At 41.8% G+C, this 22,500-nt stretch overlaps 2 protein-coding genes and 1 long non-coding RNA gene across 5 annotated transcripts in view; 1 reads left to right on the top strand and 2 right to left on the bottom strand.

The window, feature by feature from the left end:
• The window catches only part of ELOVL2 (ELOVL fatty acid elongase 2), a 52,630-nt gene extending 51,765 nt beyond the window's left edge, over positions 1 to 865 (bottom strand). The window contains exon 1 of the mRNA XM_085051915.1: positions 702 to 865. Within this exon, the coding sequence (XP_084908041.1) occupies positions 702 to 704 (3 nt within the window). The 5' untranslated portion in view covers positions 705 to 865. The remainder of the gene's footprint in view (positions 1 to 701) is intronic.
• Positions 866 to 2,419: 1,554 nt separating this feature from the next.
• On the bottom strand, positions 2,420 to 9,103 carry LOC146441524 (uncharacterized). Of its 3 annotated transcripts, XR_014849951.1 has the most exons (4): positions 8,906 to 9,103; positions 8,584 to 8,773; positions 6,877 to 7,132; positions 2,420 to 2,927 (listed from the first exon to the last, which is right to left on the bottom strand). It is a non-coding gene; the product is annotated as an uncharacterized LOC146441524 (long non-coding RNA). The 3 variants fall into 3 exon arrangements; XR_014849949.1 differs by lacking the exon at positions 2,420 to 2,927 and having other exon boundaries at positions 6,535 to 7,132; XR_014849950.1 differs by lacking the exon at positions 2,420 to 2,927 and having other exon boundaries at positions 6,535 to 7,088.
• A 140-nt stretch (positions 9,104 to 9,243) lies between these two features.
• Positions 9,244 to 21,771, top strand: SMIM13 (small integral membrane protein 13). The gene is made up of 2 exons (XM_085051914.1): positions 9,244 to 9,434; positions 18,353 to 21,771. Exons 1-2 carry the CDS (start codon positions 9,359 to 9,361, stop codon positions 18,544 to 18,546), a joined length of 270 nt encoding a protein of 89 aa, XP_084908040.1. The 5' UTR covers positions 9,244 to 9,358; the 3' UTR covers positions 18,547 to 21,771.
• The last annotated feature ends 729 nt before the right edge of the window (positions 21,772 to 22,500 follow it).

Below are 22,500 nucleotides of genomic sequence, written 5' to 3'. Positions count from 1 at the left end.
GTTCCACTTTAACTCTTTTAAATGCTGAACCGGAATCTAAAGCTCCATTGTTCATTCATTACATGGGAAAAAAGAAGTGTTCCACTACAGACTGCATGGCTAACGCAAGAGCTTCTATTAAGAAAACAAATTAAGGGGAATAATCGGTTTATGTAACACGCTCAAACCATCTCGGAGTAGAGCAGAATGCACCTGCTCGGAGCGGGGCAGGGCGCAGGGAGCCCGGAGAGATAGATGCCCGGGGGCTGCGCATCTCTTGCTCCCTCTCTTCATCCCTCCCTCCACCCACGACCCCGTTGTTCCACGTGCCTTCCCCGCACGCCGCCCGGCTCCCTGCGCTGCGCGGTGCCCCCGGGGCTCCCTCTTCCCCATCCCTCCTCCCCCGCTCCCTAAGGTCCCTCTCTCCCTCCCTCCTTCCCTGCAATATCCAAGCTCCGCCGCTCGACCCGACCTGCGCGGGCGGCTCGGGTGCCTCTCGTGGGAGCTGGGGGTCAGCTGGGGCCACGGCCCCCCTTCTCCCCGAAAAATCGTGTCCCTAATGTGGCCCGAAGGAGCGGGAGGAGGGAGGGCGGGCAGCGGGGGCTCTCATCGAGACCCGGAGGAGCGGGGGGCAGGGAGGCAAGGGGCAGCGGCGGCTGGGAGGCAGCCGGGCCCGGGAGGATCGGTGTGTGTGAGCGGGAAGGGGTGCAGGGGACACTCACCATGGCGGCGGAGCGGCGGCCAGGCGCTGTCCAGGGTATCGGCGGGCTCGGCGCGGCTCTGCAGGCGCGGCCCCGCGCCCGCCCTATAAGGCACCGCCTCCTCCCGGCTGAGGGCGGGAACGGGGCGGGAGGGAGCGCCGCGGCTCCGCCGAGGGAGGGCACAGTAAAGGCGAGGCATGGGGAGGTGGTGGCTGAGTAGGGGGCGAGGCTGAGTGGTGCTGTTCCATCACCGACCCAGATGTCACAGCAGATGGTGGCCTTGTTGGAATCTACCCTGTTGGGAAGATTCAATTCACTGTCGGGCCGCTTTGGGAGCAGACAGGGTCACTGAATCTGTTGCATTTAACGTGGGTTTGGTCTATGGCCCAGCACTCGTATTTGCAAGCAAAACTTCTCTAACCTGAAGCCCTGAATCCTCCACACACTGTGCCAAGGTGAGATCCACCACCTAATGGTTACTGGTTGGACCCGATGATCTCAGAGGTCTTTCCCAGTCTAAATGATTCTGTGATTCTAACTGTGGCATCTCCCAGGAGATCTGTCTGTTAGGGAGGCATTGATCAGCAAATGTTTAGGTTGGCTAGGAAGGAAACAAAAGTCACTCAGAACAGGAGATACTGATCTCATCACAACTCAGCCACTGATACACAGTAGAAGAAGAGTCAGGGAAGGAAGTGGCTTTGTGCTTGGTGTATCAAGCACAAAAACTCCTGCCTTCAAAACTCATTTTTGTTCTTAGTGCTAACAAAGTCTTACAGCTCCTATAAAACATTTATTTAAACTGTCATAACTGATTGAAAATTCCCTGCTTCTTTATCCCTGCTTTTGATAAAGAAATATTTGGCATGTGAAATCAAAATAATATTTTTAAAATCTATATATTTTTTTTTCATTTTCTAAAGGAAAACTTGTCAAGAAATTACATATCCATACTTGCACTTCCATTGGTGCCCCTCAATTTTGTGTGTTTATAGTTTTTTTGACCAGAGCTCAGACGTGTGCTTCCTGGTTTCAATGGGACAAACAGTAGAAATCAGTTAAGGGGACCATACGTGATACATCACCTTCACAAACTAAAGTGTACTTGACGTACAGACATATTGTATTTGTCCAAGATGTAGCACTGATGTTCTGGACCTCAAGACTTCCTTCCTAATACACTGTTTGTCCATGTATAACTTCAGCCCTTGCTTTCCTTTGGACCTAGACACAGAGGTCAACCAAAGGCTATCTTCCTGGGGCTGCCTCTCTGCCCAGAAATGATACTGCCAGGACATTCACGTGAAAGTGTGTCCTTATGTAATTTCTAACCCACTTTTACAGGCACAAACTTGTTTGCTCAAGCTTCCAAATTGCAGCATGTCAGTCTACACTAACTGCCGCAATTTCTGAGGCTGACTTGCCAGCCTTTCCACTATTTCATCTTTTCCATAGGTTATTCATTTAATGCTTTATGTCTCACTACAAACCATCTTGAAATACTGAGGAGAAATACTTTTTGATATCCATTCTGTCCCCAGAGAAATTGTTCCCTAAGAAGAAAATTGTCTTCTATGTCCAAGAGACTCAGCACTCTTTTCGTGCTATAGAGCAGGGAGCAGTTTGGAAGCTGATTGACAGGGGAACATAGTAGTGACCCAGTGCATTGCAATGCTTTGGCTTCACAATTTTTATTCCAATTTCTTTATAGTTCAAAACAATCTGGGTTAGTGTGTCAAGCCAAATCCAGACCTAAGAATATGGTAATACAAAGTATTTTTGTCTTTATTTTTTCTTTCCTTTGTCTAAAACAGAAAGGAAACATATATTCAAGTTTAGTAAAGATGTAACATTTCTAATTTCTTCAGTTCCTTGTTCCTGACACATATTTGTACTAATTATTAGTTTTCTTCTACTTTCTTTTTTATAAAAACAATAGTGTCTCCACCAAAGAACAAATAGGATTCTGGTGGCATCTAAGAGAAGCTGTAATAGCATTATGGATATTTTTAACACCTATCTAATGACCTGAATTTGGAGATTTAAGAGCTGTGGCAGGATTTGTATTCATCCATTTTGTAACGAGAGTGATGCCATGCATTTAGTTGGATCCCAGGCACCAAGCACAGCAGACCTCTGCTGGTGAGCTTTCAGTGATTGTTGAACAGCATATTGTCCTGAGATACAAGGCAGAAAAATAAGTTGACATATGGACAAATAGACTTGCTTAGTTCCAGCTGAAATTCCCTGAAAACAAGCAGAGCGAGAGGAGGCAATTTAAACAGCACTTCATTCTGGGGCAATGCTGTTACACAACCACCACTGTTCAAAGTGCAATACCACAGGGAGTTAGCTTGAGCACTGCTGGTCTAGGGGTTGCTCTAGGTTGTACCTTATCACACACTGCTTAATGTACAGAATCACAGAATGGTTGAGGTGCAAAGGGATCTCTGGAAATCATCTGGTCCAACCCACCTGCTCAGGCAGGGCCTCCTACAGCCAGCTGCCCAAAGCTGTGTCCAGTCAGGTTTTGGATATCTCTAAATCTTAGGAAAAGCACCTTTGAGTTGCAATGACTTCAGAGCTGACAGGTCCCACAGGGCTTGCAACTCAGTAGGAAACAGGGTGGACAAGGTACCACTGATCAGTCAACTACCAGCAACTCTCAGTTCCCACTAAGTTTCAATCAGCAGGATGAAGTTTTTGCTTGGGAAAGAAAAGTCCTTCTGTCTCCTGTTACCATGTCACCTATTAGCAGTCACTACTCTTGGCCATGACCTCTTCCAAAGTTTGGAATTTAAGCTCAGGACATGTCTGTTTCACAAAATTGTTCTGTCAGCACCATCTATCTAACTCACTGGTAAAATGTCTCTTCTGTCTTTGAGCACCTAGCTCAGATGAAAGAGGATATCTTTCTTCTGTTATCCATTCTTTTTCTAAATTTTCTGGCCCAGGACAATGGTCATGTACTGCAGATTTCGATTTTGCTAGTGACACCATGGGAAGTTACAAGGTCAATGTGACAGAATTTTATAGAATCACAGAATCATTTGGGTCAGAACGGACCTTAAAGATCATCTAGTTCCAAGCTCTCTGTCATCAGCAGGGGCACATTTCTCTAGATCAGCTTGCTCAAGGCCCCATCCAACTTGACCTTGGCCACTGCCAGGGGTGGGGCATCCACAGCTTCCCTGAGCAACCTGTTTCAGTGCCTCACCACCCTCACAGTAAAGAATTTTTTTTTGTATATCTAACCTAAATTTCCCCTCCTTCAGTTAACTTTTGTTAATTTTTTAAAATTTTATTAACTCAGAATTGTCAGTAATAAAACTGCATGGAATCAAATCTGAGTAATCAGGCTAAAGTGAAAATTTGGAAGTTTGTTCCCTTGTTTTTCTGAGGTATGATTAGTTCTTTCAAAATGTCACTTTCGGTTTTGAAACTACAGCTGGTGTAATAGGTCCACAAAGCCAAAGCTTGTATTAAATTGCCAACTGCAAGCAAGTAAAATAAAAACTAAGTCAAAATAAATTTATGCTGGAGGAAGCATTGAATTAAGCAATTGTGGAGCTCTGAAGTTTTTGTCGTAAATATTTTGTTTTAGCACCCTCTCTCGGACACAAACCAGCACTGCTGGTGTTTGCACTTAAAAGGATAGGCTAAAGCTGGAAAGCATTTGCAACCAGAAACGTCCTTGGCTGCAGTCACAGATACAGTTTAGTTATGGATTTTTGTATTCTGTAAATTAGTGTAAGTAGAATTTTCTCATCCCTGTTATGCTTATCATCTTTACACAAATAATCTATGTTGTTCATTTAAGTCAACCAAGAACTGGGAAAAGCATGATTGCTCCAAAGCAAATACTAAAGGTGAGTTGTTACGAAAGACTGTATTTCCTTGCTGTTCCTCACTGTATGCACGTCTCCTGTGAGGAGCCTGCTGGCGTTAACTGCTGTGAATTGTGGATGGACTTTAATGTTCTCTCTGACAGTTGCTAGTATTTGGTGTTAGGGTAGCATGTGAAGGTCCCAGTTTGGGGCCATGGTCTTGCTGTGTTGAGACATACAGCAAAGAGCTCACATCTTACATTGATGAGTAACAATGTAATGCAGAGGGAAAGGGGTAGAAGGGAGCTCTTTCTCAGTTCTCCTGCCCCAGGAAAGAGAAGTGTATTAATGCCAAAAGAAAGCCAACAGTGAGAAGGTTGATGAGTATATTCTGAATGGCAGAAAGGGCTATTCCATTCACCATTTGCACCTTCTGCACGAACTATCACTACCTGTCCAGCTGCTGGGGTACTACTGATAGGCAGTCAAGCTCCTATACATTATTTTGGCCAGAGTAGTTGATGCAGTCGCCAGTTACCTTCAGAGATACTGTATGTGCCAAGAGAAGGATTAAAAAATTAGGACACTGTAGAACAAAAAGTGCCTGGATTACTTTAACTTGTTCTTCCTGCCCATATTAATTTTACTAAGCCCTATTTGCAATAATAGCCTTCAGCAACACTCCCACTTCATCAGTGCAGGGTGCAGATGATAATAAACAAACACAAGGCCATGAATGATGCAAGGGTCTGTAAAAGGACAAAAAAAAAAACATTTTAAGTGAATAAAATTGCTTTTTCAGGACTAGAATATAGGCCTTATATAAAATAATTTCTATGATATTTACATACAGGTTTGTTTTACAGCTAGTCAATTATTTCATTCTTCTTTCTGCTGTCTCACTCTAGGGAGTGTAGGTTTCTCGAAGTGCTGAGCACTTACAGCAATACCTGACATCAGCAAAAGCTGTGCTACAAATAAAGGGAGACATGAGATTTTCCCCATATGCCAGCTCCAAAGGAGGCCAGAAGGGGCAATCAAAAATCTGTTGATACTTTAAATGTGTGTGTCTGCCTCAGCCCTCTCCCTGGTGAAGGAGGGATAATAAGATTCCTCCCCTTGTCTTGCTATGCAAACACAAACACTGGTTAACTGGCTGCCATGAAACAACTGGTTGGTCAAGATGCATCAGCTCTCACACCCTGAAAGTATGGCTTATGCTGTCAGCATCTGTACCCCTCTTCTCTGAGCTAAAGAGTCTTCAGCTCTCTTATTCACAGCATTGTGGGGCCTTGGTGCTTCGTGAAAACATGTCAAATGCTGCTCTGGGCCACCCTGTGGTCTGGTGCACTGCTGGCAGAGGCCCTCTGAGTGCCTCCTCACCAGTCTGGTGTTGCAGTCCTTTTGCTGCCTGAAGGCCTGAGAATCCTCTTTTCCCCAACCCCAAAATGTGTCTCAGTGTGTCCGTGGCTGTACACAGTGAGAGAAGATGTGAGAAGATTGATCAGTGTTGAGCATCATAGGAAAAAGTGTTAAATGTAGAATATTGACAGTATGCACTGAGCATGTAACAAGAGGGTGGATAAAAGGTCATAAATGTGTGAGTTTTTCCATCCTCCTCAGGGAATGGATGCGCTGTATCCAATTCTGCAACTCCACTTTACACATATACACTTATGGAATTGGATATAACAAGATTAGATTTGTATAACCAACCTTATATCTGAAACTTATATCTGAAATAGAAAACCCTCTTGTGTCCAACTGTAATTCTGTTTTCTTTTGTGTGATTTTATGGGGTTTTGAAAAATAACAAAACCCACATTGCAGTTCAAGTGCATCATCACCGGTAGTGTACAATTTTTGTCACATTAGCACAAGAAATGATATCTAGTGGGATGGATGTGTATTTATTCATATAATTTAACTTTCATCTGAAGAAAAGTCTTAGGTAAAATACATGTAATATGTTTGGGTTTTTTCATTCACATGAAAATCTGCATATAAGTCTCAAATGACACAGTCTGTTTCAGGTGGCTCAAAAGAGAGGCTTTATTTCATGTATTGGGGAAAATAGAGTAACAAAGATTGTGTTGGCCAAATGGTTGAAGGAAGAAGAGTTTCTTCTTATATCCCATGGCTTGGTTATAGTGTTACTCCTCACCTACACATATATCTCCTATTTAAGTGCTTCAACCATTATACCAGAAAGTCCTTTTTATGTCTGTCGTGAAGACAATTTCAGTAGTTCACCCATATTGGCATTCAGCAGTCTCAGCAAGAGTTTAAAGGGAAAGTCTGGAGCAAGGAAGACTTATCCTTGGTAGAGGAAGATCAGGTTAGGGGACACTTAGACAAAACGGAAATACCTTAAGTTCCCAGGGCCTGAGAGGTTGTGTCCTTGACTGCTGAGACGGCTGGCTGATGTCACTGTGAGGCCATTCTCGATTAGTTTTGAAATACAGTGTTGATTGGGAGAGGTTTCTGGAGACTGGATGAGACCAAGCATCTCTTCCATCTTCAAGAGGAGCAAGAAGGAAGATCTGGGGAACTACAGGCCAGTGAGCCTCATCTCAGTCCCCTGGAAAGGTCATAGAGAAAATCCTCCTGGAATTCATGTGGTCTCTGAAAACATGAAGGTCAAGGTAATTGTGACTAATCAACACAGATTTATGGACAGGAAATCATGCCTAACTCACCTGATGGCCTTCTACAACAAGGTGGCTAGCCTGGTGAATGAACTAGAGAAAGGGACACTTAAGTAAAATTAAGATTTTCCAAACTGAACATACATTGATTAGTAGGTCTTTACCTGTACAGAACATATGAGAACTCTTAATTGCTACTTGTTTTCATTTTGTACTTCCTAGTCTATTAGAATCATAGAATATGCTGAGCTGGAAGGGATGCATCAGGATCATAGAGTCCAGCTCCTGGCCCTACACATGACACAGGACATCCCACAAATCACACTGTGTGCCTGAAATGCCATATTGCCTTGAACAGTACTACATTTGTTTGATCATGTATACATGATCCGTGTGTGTGTGTATATGTGTGTATGTGTGTGTGTGTATATCCATGTACATCCAAGGCCTATATACATGGATCACATATACTTACCACTCCAAAATTACTTGATTCTAAGATTAATTCTTTCTTCAGTTCTGAATGCTGTATGGTTCTGCAATACTTGGGGATGTGACTTGAATTAATCTATTATTATTATTATTATTACCGTTTGGAACCACAGGATGACATATACAAAATATTTCAATAGTCCTAAAATGTGACAGCTATTTTACAGGAAAGAGAAGGTAGCAGCCCCATATCCTGGGAACTTACTCTAACTGCAGATGATAAGCAGAGAATCAGAGAAACAGAACAGTGTAGCTAGGAGGAAGCTTATTTTTCAAAAGTTAATATGGTAGCAACTGTTACTACTTTGCTTTGTTTGCAGTACCAAAGAAACCTTTCTTAAGTATATGTGACAACTGCTGAGGGGGGAATTATAAAAACATTTAAAGATCTGGAGATGTGTCACAGTAAAAACTTGAAAAACAACAGAAAACATGTTTCAAATTAAATGATACTCGCAAAGACATGCTAAGTGGTTTAGTACTCCAGACAGAATATTAAACAGGACTGAGAATGTTGGGAAAGAAGGCTAGGATCAGAAAGAGAAAACTCTAGTTTGATTTGGTGAAGTGACAGCAAATCTAAGGACGTGGATGGGGGACTGAATGCGCAGGCAATTTTGGTTTGCAGGTATTCTGAAAGGAGGGCGCATGTGGCATGCTCAGAGCTCAGGAAAACAAAGAATTTTTAGCTTCGCTTAAATCGGAGAGATTTTTAAATACTTCATAAAAGAAACAAAGAACTGGACTAGCTCTCTCTGACATGCCACTGCAATGCTGTCATGTCAATGGGAAATTAAGCTTCTGTAGTATTAGATTTACACACATTTCCAGTAGTTTTAGAAACATTAACCACCATCTTTTACACTACAAAAGGAAAATTATAACTTCATTCCAGTGCTAACAGCAAAGTCCGTATCACAATCAAGATTATCTCACAGTTCTGGGAGACAGCATTTCCTCAGATTTCTTTTAAGTGGGACGGGCCAGCTTTGATGTGCCGCTGTCACGCCAGCAGGGTCAGGGGCCAAGGTCAGCTGGAATTCGAACCACGTCGGGGTGGCACAGGTGTAGAATCGCTTCCTCGGCTAAGGCCTGGATGTTCCTGCTGTCCCTTGTATCGATCCCACTGGGGGGACGCAAGGGCAGGATGGCAAGAGGGAGAAAGAGGATTACGAGATCGGGTTGCCCCATCCCTAAATCCAAGTCACAGAGTGACGGAATCATAGAACGGTTTGGGGTGAGGGACCTTAATGATCACCTAGTTCCAACCCCGCTGCTCTGGGCAGGGACGCCTTACACCAGACCAGGCTGCTCAGAGCCCCATCCGACTGGCCTTGAAGCCCCTGTCCGTGTGTCCTCCTGCCCTGCTCAGGGCTCCGGCCGCCGCCGCCGCCCCGGTGCTTTACCACACCAGCCGCTGCCCCTGCCCTCACACAGCCCTCACCGCCCCCGCCATCACCGCCGTGCCGCAGGGCACACCGGGACTTGTAGTCGTGGCTAGCGGGAGTCACCGTCCCGCTCCGGCCTGTTGGGGAAGATAACGAACTACAACTCCCAATATACCCCGCGCACCACCCGCGCCAGCGCGTTTCTCCGGGAGCCCCGCCCCGCCTGGCCGCCGGGTCGATCGGCGGCGGGAGGAGGAGCAGCAGCGGGGCCGCCGCGGCCGCCGGCCCGGCCCGGGTCCTCTCGGCTCCCCCCCGGCCGCGCCATGTGGCAGAGCATCGGGCTGACCCTGCTGGTGATCGTGGCCACGCTGGCCTGCGTGCTGCTGTTCATGCTGTGCGGTGAGTGCCGGGGCGCGGGGGGGCTGCTGGCCCGGCTGCCGCGGGCGGTGCTGGTGCTCCCCGCCCGCCCTCGCAGCGCCGCGCCGGGCCGGGCTCGCAATCCGTGCCGGTTCCTGTCGGCTCCCATTGACTGAGGAAGGAAAAGGGCACCGTGCCCCGGCGTGCTAACGGGGGAGCGTGTGTGGTGCGCAGCGCCCTCTGCTCTTTGTTCCCGAGTCCTTGCCAGCCTCGATGTGCTCCCCGAGCCTTACTTCGGTGTTGAATTCGGTGTTTCCTCTGAAACTGAGGGCTTTTCTTAGTGATGGGACTCCTGAGCAGTCACCCTGTGCGGCTTCTACATGCCCGGGTCTGAAATGCCACTGAGTGCAGGAAGTAAACTTGGGACTGGCATCCCTCAGATTGTGACATCTGTTTGCTAGGATCGTTTGAAAGTAACACTTAGGAGTTTGTTTCTTATGTTGTTCGAGAGGAGGAGGCTCAGGGGAGATCTCATCGCTCTCTACAACCACCTGAGGTCAGGCTGTAGTGAGACCTGGGCCTGTCCATCTACTGTGCCTGCAGTGAGAGGACATTGGGAAATGGCCTTAAACTGAGACACGGGAGACTCAGATTAGATATTAGAAAATACTTGTCAACAGTTGGGCTGGTCGGGCATTGGAGGTGGTAGAGTCACAATCCCTGGAGGTGTTCAAGAGATATCTGGATGTGGCGCTGGGTGATGGTTTAGTGATTTAAGGGTTACAGTGGCAATGCTGGGTGAATGGTTGGACTCGATGGTCTTAAAGGTCGCTTCCAGCCTTGATGATTCATCCACGGCTTGCTTTTTTTTTTTTAGTGTGCAGAGAGAAGGGTTATTTCAATGGGAGACATGACTTGCAGGTCTGTTGGAGTTCTTGAAAGGAATCAGTAGTGCAGTGTGTGAATGTTCTGACCAATATGCAGAGCTTATGCAGCTCTCAAAACAAACAAACACAAAACACACCATCAAATTAAAACTATAATATGCAATGAGAGGCTTGTGAGACTTACAGCCACCTATAAACCCACCTGGCACCTTGGTGGCAGGTGGGTTTTTAAGTGGTTTCTGAAAAACTGAGGGAGCAAAGTGAAGACTGATGTTTAATAATTTAAAAAGTGCTAATTTTGTTGTCAAAACGACAAAGCATTGTGAGAAGATTTTCTATTATCGAGGGACTGGATAGTGAAATAGGAAGTGAAGTTCAGAATTAACATGTATGAAGTAATGCACACAGAAAGTGTGAAATGTATACACATGTAATTTATATGGAGAAATATAATGGAATCAAATGGAGCTGTTATTATCCCAAAGAGAGGATTAGCTGAAATAATTGCAAGCATTTCTCCAAAATATCCGTGTAATGCTTTGTAGCAAGCAAACAGGCAATTCAAACATTAGAAGCCTGAAAGAGAAGAGAAAATGTCATTATACTGCTATAGGAATCATCCATGTGCATGTGTCTCATACAGTGTATTTTCTTGTTAAAGTGTATTACCTTATTAAAAAAAATGAAATCCTAGTTTCTTTTTAAAAACATAGGGTTTTCTTATTGATTCTGTGTTGAGAGCTGTGAAAATATTTCTGCACGAAGAAACTCTGAACAGGTTAGATCTGTTGAGGCTAGAAAATAGATGACTGGAGGAAGGGTGATGGCTATACCATTGAGCAGCAAGTCAGAGGTGAAGTGGGAAGCGTTCTGAAATGTCGTCATTGCAGAGGAGTTGGAGTACGTGAAGTTAAATGGTCAAGCCACAGGCTGAAAACAAAAAGTTTTCTTTTACAAAATGGGGAAATTGCAAGCCCATTAACAAGGAATATTTTGGATGCTGAAACTTCTGCCATTTAAAGTTCATGGAAGAAAGGTCAACATCTTGGTCATTATCTTGGGTGAGGAAATCTGTGAAATACTGATAACTGGAACTGCAAGGCTATTCTTTGCTTGGTCTTGTGCTCTTTTCCTGCATGTCCTTTACTGTCCCTTGAAACAGACTAAACAGTGACCTAAGTGGATATTTATTCAAATTTCTCTACCCTCATTAGGTGTTGACTGGCCGTTGTCAACTTTTAGAGGATGAAGCATGGTACTTGCTAGGATTTTTATATTTTCAAAGTATGCGTACAACATCTTTGTTTGCTGTCTTGCTGAAAGAGTAATACAATTTTGCAACATGCTGTTCAAACTCAGAAACAAGGGGCGTTTTTCTTGGGCCTTTCTGCTTTTGTCTGTATATGACAAATGGAATTGAAATGCTAAGCATTAACTTTGCCTGCTAAGTTCCACATCACCATTTGCCTAGTACTTTCTTGCTTAAAGAGAACAGAAGTAATTAATAACTTTAGGTGGCTTGTAAATACTTAGCAGTTTGGAGTTATGTATTGTACATTAATCTTGAATTCCATTAATGCTTTGAATCCTTCATTGTATTTTACTTTAATCAGTGTCAAAGCTTATAAAATGATTGCTAAAAGTCACCTAGATTTCAGATGTACTAAACACAGAAAGCTGATATATTCACTGGGTTTTTTGGGGAGGGATTTGAACTGTTACCCTGTTAGAAGTGACTCAATAGGATTTGATAATGATTTATATATTTGTAATTATTTTTTCCATCACATAGCATTTATTAATTAATTAGTATTGGTTATACCTCTTATCCTTCTCTCACCATGGAAAATATTCAAGGAAAACAGTGTTATACCACAACTGGAAAAAAAACCAGAGCACAAGCTACTTTGAATTTAATTGTTTGTCTATGCTAATGGTAGGCAGTTTCCCAGTCCCTGTGAGGGCTGTAAAGAATAGAGACCTGTAGGTGAAAAGGTGGAAAAGAAACTATGCAAGTGCTGTGTGTGACAGGATGTGAGACAAAGCCAGCCAGTGAGACAAACTGAACAAATGGACAAATCTGGCATAAGAAGGGCTGGATATAATCTGAAGTAAGCTTGATCTGATGATGAGAATATTTTCCAGCCATCTGACAAGAGGTATTGAAAGAGCCTTATGAGAGGAACTTAGAGGGTCAAGAACATAAAGAGCTATGCCTTGGATTTTGACTGGCCCATAAAAAAGACTCATGGTGTGGTTGCCTGAAGAGAGCGATGGACTGAAATATCCATGAGACATCCTAGGGTCACGTGGATTTCTGCTGCCCATCCACATACAGTGTGGTAGGTCCTATCAAAACTTAAATAATGGGAAAAAATTCACTTCACCATTTTTTTAAAAGTGAAAAGACAAAATTCAGAGCACAAATTAGTAGAAGTTATTTGGGCTGGTTCTTTGGTGATGTGAATAGTGAATGTTTATGCCTGAATTAGGCATTTATGTCTGTTAATGTAGTTTGAATAAATGACCTGATTTCTTTCTCTTTTAAGCCTGTCTGGATGCTGGCAACTGCCACTTTCAGTGTTAATCTGAATTAGTTAGGAAGCATGGAAGGCTTGCAGCTAGCAGTGTCTCTATTTGTAAACTGATCACATCTGACATAGAAACCACTAAGGGACTGTAAGCACAGCAAATTTTCAGTTGCTCTTTTAAAAGTGGGACTAAGATAACTCACTTCCACCTTTTTTTTTTCCACACCTTTTCTGATTTTCTTTTTCTGGTGGTCTTCTTGCTGCTTTTGTGTATTCCACATACCTCTGAAATGGGAGGAACTCATGCATACTTAAGGATACAGGATAAAATAAAATACCAGCCAAGGTGAACACAAGTACTGCTTACCTCTGTGTATTTATTTTGTTTTCCCAGTGCAGTAATGCATGGAGCCATGTGAAATTGCCCAAGTGCCTTCACTGGAACAGATGGAAGCATTCATCTTGTTTGGCAAAAGAGGCTAATGAGATGTGGTTACAGAGATACAACCTTAAAATAATGTCACTCTAAGTGCTGAAGTGAGTGTGTGGTTCACTTCACAAGTCTGAATTCAGTTGCAGATGGGAAAACATTTGAGCCCAAAATTCAGCCTGAATAACTTTTCTTTAATGCTTTGTTCAAACAGTTTTGTAACTATCTTCCATGAGTGATTCTTGTGAAATACCTCAACAGATGAGGAAAGTCATGCTTGATTAGACCACTCTTAAAGACAAAATATCCTGTAATTTGAAATTGAGTTATGAATCTGTTATAAATGGGAGATGAGAAGAGAGCAAGTTTCCTTTTGATCAGTCAGCAAGCAGCAAGTGGTAGTGTTGCATTAAATGGGGCTTGGTTTAAGGAGCTGTGAAGAGCCAAGTACCGTGTCACCTGATGTCTTCTGTTATCCCAGTGTCAGAGGAGTGCTTGCTTCAGTCTGATCCTCTCCTTAACAAAGCTGTCCAACAGGGCAGTATATTAGTGCTGCACTGTTTCAGAGATGTAGATGAAGTGACTTGTTGTGCATGGTTGCAGAAGTTATCTGACACAGAGCTCAGAGTGGAACCCTGTTCTCCCAAATCTCAGGTTAGTGTCTCAAGCTGCCATGCTCATTTTTTTGCAACTGTAGATGCTTAGGATTTCCTGTGATGGACACTTCAGCATTTGAATATAGGCAACATTCACCATGGTGATACCCCAGTTCTAAATTAGTCCCCATGTTCTGGACTGGTAGCATCCTATTTTCAAATCAGTAGGGACACAGAAGTAAAATGATCTTGCAAGACTGCACAGGAATTTCACAGCAGGGTCAGAACTAGAAGCCAGATCTTCTCGGTGTTGTGCTGTTGCTGCATCACTGTCCTTCCTTTCTTGGTTTCATTTGTATTTCACGTAAGAAAAATTAGGTTGCTTTTCCCCAGCACTTTGTATTAGCCCTGGCATTTTTGTTTTGTTTGCTTTTCCTGATTCCAGTGGAGAAGGAAAACGTGCTCCAATAAAGAAAACTCTATTAGCTGTTGCATACAAGCCAGTGAAAGGTGAATGAAATAGATGGGCTTGAGACTTGTATCCCTCACTTTTGGCGTGGGAGTAACATTGTAGTTGGATCAGTGTTTCTTTCCCCTTTACAAAGAACCAAGAGCTGGTGTGGGAAGTAAAAGAAAAAGTAGTTTCAATGAAGTCTAGTCAAATCATAGTCTGTTTAAGATCTGAATTGCATGGATGTTACATACATCTGCTATGAGTCAGTCCCATCTTCACAAACACATTGCATCGTGATTTATGAGATGGGGGTTGACATGCTGGTGGCACGGTACCAAATGTAGCTTGAATGTCTTTGCATGGCATCTGGCTGTGGCATTTCTAAGTGAGATGGTGGCTCTCAGTGTTTATTGAGTACTAAACTCGGCAAGGCTGGGAGCTGCTGGGAGGTGCAAAACTCTGGTAGATTAGATTCTGCAACAGTGGATTCAAGTGTCTGCTACATCAAGAGCCGGATCCCCTGCTTTGCACTGCGCTAATGTATGTTTGATCTGGCTTACTGCTTTGAGAGGCAACTTCTTTCACCAATTAGTGAAGAAATATTATGTATTATAGTCTGCATGTCATCGCTGCTTGTTTGCTGAAGGCGTGTTGTGGGTGTGCTGTTTGGCTTCCACAGGCTCAATCAAGCTAAGGGTGATTTTAAAAGGTGAATCAAATAGCTAAAGAAAACAAAGCAAGCACTGAAAGACTGATTCTTATCAAATGTTTTGTGTGTGGTGAAGCTAAACCAGTAGGACTTCTTTGAGAGCAGCTTACCTGAACAGAGTGGAAGTGTTAGAGATGCAAACCAATGGTATCAGTTACCTGTCCAGGAAGAACTCTACAGCAAAAAAGCTGCAAAGCTAAATGGAGTCACATACAGACAAAAATGCATAGAAATGCCCATTTTCCTTCTTTGTGTATGTATAATTTAAATTACTTTACAATTATTTTCTTTTAAAAAATACGCTGTTATGTAACTTACAGTTCTTCAGTGTGGCACAGTGCCGGGTGTTACCATTTTGCAGTGTTCTTAAGAGAATGAGAAATTAATAGAAAATTCATTGTCTTCTGATTCAGAGGTAACTCAGTACTGTGAATCTGCCTTCAGGCTTTGTGTCTGTGTGTGTGGTTTTGTTTAATGATGTATTTAGTTGATATTGTTGCTGGAGAGATTTTCTTCTTACCCAGAATGACTTGTTCTTTAATAGTCTGGTTATTTCCAAGAAAATTCTTATTTAGTAACAGTGAGGCGACAGAGAGGCTCAGCTGAAGAGGCAATCTTAACTTAATTCAGACAAGTGTGTTTGTCTTGGGATTTTTTTTTTTTTTTTTTTTAGCTTTCCATCCAAGCCGGCACGGTAACTAGAGCAAGCGAAAGAAAGATTGGATTACTTTATACCTAAAAGTCTCTGGTACAGGCTGGGAGATCTTGTGAGGTTTTGAAATTCTAGTTCTCAAGGCTGGTTGCCCTCCCTCCCACTGTTGTCTTTGGCTAACCCTGTTGTAATTTTCAACCTGCTGCATTGTGGTTTGTTTCACCTGCCTGTTACCACCAGTCTGGTTGTTTGGCTGCTATAACCAGTCTCGTTGGCAGATTATTTAGACTGTCGTGTTTGTAGTCTGGAGCTAGAGAGCTCCAAAGTTTGTTTATGGTACTCAGGGTTTTGGATACTTTGAGCATTCTGCTCTGCTCTCTAACTCAGACTAAACACTGAAAAGAAATTAGTGCTGTTTTTCTTGAGAGTGTGAATGAACTTTGTGCATTCTTTAGTATTTCCCCAACACACACCCCATAGTTATTCTGGGTGTTAAGTAGCCTATTTGCAGTGATACAGGAAGCTTGTGGTTTCCTTTATTTAGCTTAAGTTAAAATACCTCTCTTAATGGAATGTTTATTTGCACCAAATCTGTTCAAGTCATGCTTCCATAAAGTTCCTTAAAACTCTTCTGGGAATGCCCTGAATGTTTTTGGCTCATCCACTTCTCTCCCTCCTCCATTTGTTGTTCTGTGGAAGTAATGTCTCTTAATAATTCACTTTGCAGGTGAGGATTTTAAACAGCCAAATAAAACGCAACCCCAAGAAAAAATTCGTGACTGAGAGTTCCCCCACTATGTGTTCAAGTGAATTTAGTAAAATGCACTTCTCATGCATTTCTAACTCAAGTATCCCAAATTTTGTCAACAAATTGGGGAGTTGAAGACATTATTAAACAGCTTGTAATATTTGCACTTTTTTGCAAGTGTCCTGTATTTACTTGAAATATTTCATGCATTTCTTTCCTTGTGAACTAGAATGAACATAGCTCTTGGAAATTTAATTATTTCTAATGATGTTTAGAGCTGTAAGAAAAGGTCTTCAGAATGCACAAAGCATTGAAGGTCTCAGGGACCTGAAACACCTTTCAATGGAAACAACTTTCGAAGAGCTTCTACCTCAATTTTTATTTCTAGTTCTGAAAGAAAAGAGGAGCCAAACCCAGCCATCTACCATAATTTTTTTTTTCTGGGTGCAGGGGAATGTGATGCATTTGTGGGATGTCAGATTCAATTTAATCACAAGTCATTTAAGGGTTTAAGTATTCATGGGAAAGGAAATACTTGTGTAGGCTTTTGGAATTAATTTAGATTATAAAAGGTTGTCATATAAAAAGCTTTCCTCCAACTTTCCTCAGGAGCAGAGAAGTTACTGAAATAAAAAAACTGCTGCAGGATGTGAAAGGTATTCCAGGAAGGAGGAGAAGGGTGGGGCCTTGTTTTTGTCATAAGCAATGGATTGCCCATATTGACACTGATTACAGACGAGGAAGAAATGTAGAGGTCCTGTGGTTGTGGAAGTGGAATTTATTAGTCTTTCTCTCCCTTCCTAATATGTCCTGTTATCCATTCTCAGAAGTCTGCTTCTGCTGGCAGCTGTGTAATTGGGAGGATGGTTCTCCCTCTCTCTGTAAAATAGGGCTCTTAATATCTGAATAGTTCAGCAGTATAGGCTTGAATAGCTGGCACGACCTTCTGAACAGAGAATGGGTCTATTAATACATAGATCTATGCAGGACAGGTGGCTATTGGTGTTGCAAATGATGGTTGTATAGCATTTGTTTCAAAGAGCTGTTTAAATTTTGCTCCGCTTAACTGTATTTCATAGAGAAGTTGTATTCCTGTTCTATTTTTTTAAAATGAAGATTCTTGCTTAGGTTTAATGTATTTATATCTGCTTTTTAAAGTATTTTTGGCTGCCTGTTACAGAAACACTTAAGAGAGAGGAGGAGGAGGTGGATCTTAAGTATTTTTAAAGAGAGATTCTAAAAATGTGGCCACCTCAGTTCTTAACTTGTATAATTTTGGGAGCTAGAGTATCTTAGCAGTGGAACAGAACATAAATTTATCAGAGAATGTGAATTTTGCTTCAGTGGGATTTGGGACATGGTGAAGGGGGCTCCTTGAATTTGGACAATGTGGTCTTTTAGTGAACATAAGGAAGACATTGTCCATTTCAGAATAGGATTTATTATAAAACATGGTATTAATTTGAAGTTCTCAGCAAGTATGCTTAATAGTGATTACGTAATGCAGCTTTTCAAATGTGATTTACAGAATAAAGTGTTTGCTGAGTGTAGAAATTCTAGTGCTATCTTTTCACAGTGTCTGTGTACTGAATCCCGTGTCCTTGTTTGAGATACAACCACAAGACTTCTTTTCTCCTAACAATTAAGACCTTTATCTGTGTGATGGCAATGGTGATCACCCACCTACTGCTTGCTGTGGCAATTCAGTTTGGAATATGTAAGGCTTTTCCTGGAGCATAAATGTTGCTTCTGGATGAGGACAAACTTTGTGAAGTTGAATGGGTATTTATAAGACTGTAAAAAGGAGTGGATGTGTTGTGGAGGGTTGTAGGGTTCAGCAAATAGAGGAAGGGAGCTGATCAAACTTTTCCCTTTTCTGATATACTTTGCCTGAGAGCTGACTATCCGTTTGTATGAAGCAACTAAGCAGTACCTTTTTTCTTTCTCCTGCAGGGTGGTATGTGGTCTGGCAACTGTTTTTGTCTAAATTCAAATTCCTGAGGGAATTAATAGGCGATACAGGGTCCCAGCAGGGAGACAACGAGCCTTCAGAGACTGAAGCTGAACAGGAAACTCCACCCTCGCCTCAGAGAGGGAGACAGAAATCTGCTCGGCAGCGAAGGGCACCTACAGAAGACACGACTTAAAGTACTCCATTGAACTTCTGAATAACCGTGAATGGTTAACACAAATGGTTAGCACCTCTGCACTGTGTCCTTCAGTGGTGTGATCTTACTGAAAAACTGACCTGAGAGGTAATATTGATCACTGTGGACCTTTGCTTCTGGGCTACCAATGGATGATGCTACTGTGGTAGAGGTTCAGGAAGGGCTTCAGCAGCAAGTCAGATAATATTGTAAAAATGGAGGGGTGGAGAGAAGTCTTCATCACAAAAAAACTGAGCTCCTGTATCTCCTGTCTCAGTGCGCAGATGAAAAACAGATCCTGGACCATAGGCTTAGCCTTTGCATTAGTCTGAACATAGTAAACATTTCAGACTTGAAATAGTTTATAAATTATTTTTTCTTTACAGCAGTGTAACTACATATAGTGAAATTGAGTTTTATTTCCTTAGCTGTATATGAATATATATATTTTTTCAAACTTGAGAAGGCACGTGAATTTACAAATCAGTTGAAAGAATATCATGCTTTAGAACGTATTCTAAAGTAAGATTTTTGTTAGGTTCCTGTATATATAAAAAGTATAAGTGAAATATAAAAAATTAATATTAGATGCACATGATTTGGAGGTTTTTATTATCTCCTCCTTTTTAAAAAAGAAGGAGATGCAAAGAAAGCCATTGGGAGGCAAAGCCTGTTTTCTTGGTTTTGGTATGTAAGAAGGGTTACAGGTTAAACAGTCCTGCTAGGCTTCTGAATGTTTTTCCTGGACCTTTTGCTCCAAGTCCAACCTGTGTTGGAGATGGGAAGGTGCCTGGGTTATGCACTACTCACTATTTAGTATTCTGAAGTGTCGTCTTTGGTGTTTGGACACTAAGCACTTCTCTAGCTCTCCTTGTACACCTTTACATCAGGTATTTGGTATCTGACGTAACTTTTTTCCTGGAAGCAGTTAAGGTTCTCTGACCAGTTTGGCAGATATTGCTGTGACACTGACAGTGTTCCACCAGGGAATTTGGTACCTCATGTTTGCTGGAGGGCTTACAGATTTTTACCAGTAATCAGCAGTTGCTCCAGTTTTCTCTGAGAATGAGTTATACAGCTATTTTGACATTGCACTTCAGAATGAAGAGCTCCACTTTGTTTATCTAGCAACTCTGAAGACTGATGCATGAGATTTCGGAAAGAGGAGGAACATGCATGTACCACCTCTGATGTGTGTATGAGAGAGAACTACCAACAGATCTTGTCTTGAACAGCTTCAGTTTTCAAAGTTTGGATATGTGGTAGTGTTTGGATCATTGTTCTCTGTATAAAAACTTAATCAGGACTATAAAATTGGTCTATTGGTCTTGTATTTTCAGCTGTTAAGAAGTTTAAACCTATGGCTTCTGAACTTGTGGTTTGGTTCAGTTGTATAGCTAAAATCAGCAGCATTTAGGTTTTTCATCAAGTAGGCTTCATCTGGGAAAAGTGCACTCTTCTAGTGCCTTCATGTTCTAATTTGTCAGCTGTGTATAGTGTTCAAAATCCAATGAAGGGCATTCACTTCTGAAAATCATTTGGATGTTTCGGTATTAAAATACGTAAGATCAGCCCTGAATTCCTTTGCCGTCTAAATTTATTTGCAAGCATGTATGTATTAGGCATAACATAAGGTTACATTTTGAAGCATGATTAGGCAGTGCTATGCACATATCCTGCAAGCACATGTAGAAATTCTGATTGTCTTCTCTGTCTTGTGTGCTGGCAAGGAAATGTCTAATGAGGGTTGATTTTTCTTTTTTTTTTTATATTAGTAAAATTCCCATTTATTCAAACTGAGCAAAAGCAATCAGATTCTATTCCCTGCTGCTTTCAGTTTGCCTCACACAACTTAATGTCACAGTTTTCTTCTGTGCTAATGTCTTGTCACATGGTGAGACTTTCAGTCTAGCAGTGCTAATCCAGTACTGGTACATTTTTCTTAAGAAATTAGCATCTTTGTCTTAACCTTTGCTAATATAGGCATACAAATAATGATACTTATTTTGTACTGACATAGGGTATTGACACTCCACTGCACTTCCCTTTGCCTAGACTTTAGTGCCCAGAAGACAGCAAAAGGCTTATGCTTGTGGTGTCTCTGGCTAAGAAACAGTAACTTAGTCCCTGCTTCTAGGAGCTGTGAAGAAATGTGAAGTTACGGCAATATACATAGCTAGTTCAGGGTAGCTCTGAAGGTGCAACAATCAAGACTCTGGAGCAACATAATGAAGGAGAAATCTGTGTGGGTTTGAATGCGGACACTCATCAAATATGCAATAAGATGGACATGGAACCTCTGGGTAACTCATCTGCTCTAGCCAAACAACTTCCTTCTCCTTTCCTTGCTGTCTGTAGGTGTACATTTCACTCCCCAAAGTTGTTTTCAGTCTTTTTTTTTTTAAACAGCTAATGCTATTTTTTTAATGTTGTTGTGATGTAGCTGCCAATAATGCTGTCTGCCTAGTGTATAGCTTTAATGATCTTACTAGTAGCAGGCCAAAGGTATATTATATAATGTGGTTTGGAAGAATTTTGGAATGCTAATGTCTTCTGTCAATGCATAATTTTTCTTGAAGGGAACTGTAGTGAAATCTTTGTACAGGGCACTTCATGCAAATGTGTAAGAGCGAAGCTGTGTGTGTGGGAAATGTACTTTTGATAAGACCTGGGTTGTGATTGCTGGCAGTCCAATATACTCATGTCTTCAGGTGTTCTTACCAATGTCCTTCTGAAACAGTTGTGGTGGGTGAGCACTTAACTTTGAATTGACCCATCCAAATCAGAAACTTTATGAAGGCAACAAGTGACAGCGTTGGTCTTGTTTTGTTTAGTGGGATCTATTTTTAAAACTTGCCTTATTGTTGCAGCCATTATCTTGAATGTATTTTAGATTTGTGTTTTAAATATAGTCATATCATCTTTGTTGCAGGGGCTATGTAACTATGAATAAGCAGTAATTAAATACCTGTGTTGTATGTGACAGTGCTGCAATTTGTGATCACCTTGCTGCTTAATATCAGGATTTACACTGAACTAGACTTGTGTATGTCCTTCTGTTTCGTTTGGATATGACCAGCATAAAGAATGTGTTCAGTGTGGTCATTTGCTTCTTCAGTGTTATGAAACTGTACCTAAAGCTTCTGTGGTTGTCTGTTTTCATCATTAACTGTTCTTTTAACTGACTGCACAGATGGAAAATAAAGTAACAAGACTTGATATGAATATTTGACCTGAGTGATTTTTTGACTATTTTTTTTAATGGGATTTTGTCTGTAGAATTAGACTGCTTGTTTGAGCGTGAAACACTACAAAAGAAGACTTGTGAGAAGTCACATTCTAGCTGGTGTAATAGCTGTAGATTACTTCATTGTGAAGGGCAGGTTAGTGTACATCTTTTAGAGCTCTTGTTAGTAAAGGTGTTTTTTCTGTCTTAAACCTTGAAAGTTGTAATTTCATTTTAGCAATTAAAAACCTAAACCAAACAACAAACATGAAAAAATCAAGCCATCTACCCGCTCTGCTTTTCTTAATAGTTCTAAGATCAGTTGTAGACTAGTTTTTCTAAAATAAGTGTCTTGGTGAAGTAGGAAGTTCTTATTTTGGAAAAATAAGATATACAGGAGAAGGAAGTGAGAACATGCTTCATCCCATACTGCTTCTGTTAGGTAAAATGCACAGATTTTATCCTGGGTTATTTTATTTAATAATCAGGCATTCAAAGAAGATTTTGAAGAAAAATCTGAAATATTTGAGAGAGCAAACTGTTTTGCTGTTGTCCTACTCTTCTGACTTGTAAAACCAGGCTACTAATGGAGTGCAGCAAAATGTCCTGGTATTATGTGACTTGAGCACCTGGCTCTTTTCACCTCAGGAAGTTGTATTTATATGTGATGGTGCATATTGAGGGCCAATATAAATGAGAAAACCCAGTGATGGGCAGCAGGTGTCAGG

The sequence above is a fragment of the Lichenostomus cassidix genome, chromosome 2 (assembly GCF_008360975.1).
Source record: "Lichenostomus cassidix isolate B80296 chromosome 2, HeHo_3.0, whole genome shotgun sequence".
In the NCBI taxonomy this organism is placed as follows: domain Eukaryota; kingdom Metazoa; phylum Chordata; class Aves; order Passeriformes; family Meliphagidae; genus Lichenostomus; species Lichenostomus cassidix.
Note: the sequence above shows the minus strand (reverse complement) of the source record. Positions and strands in the feature narration are given on the sequence as shown.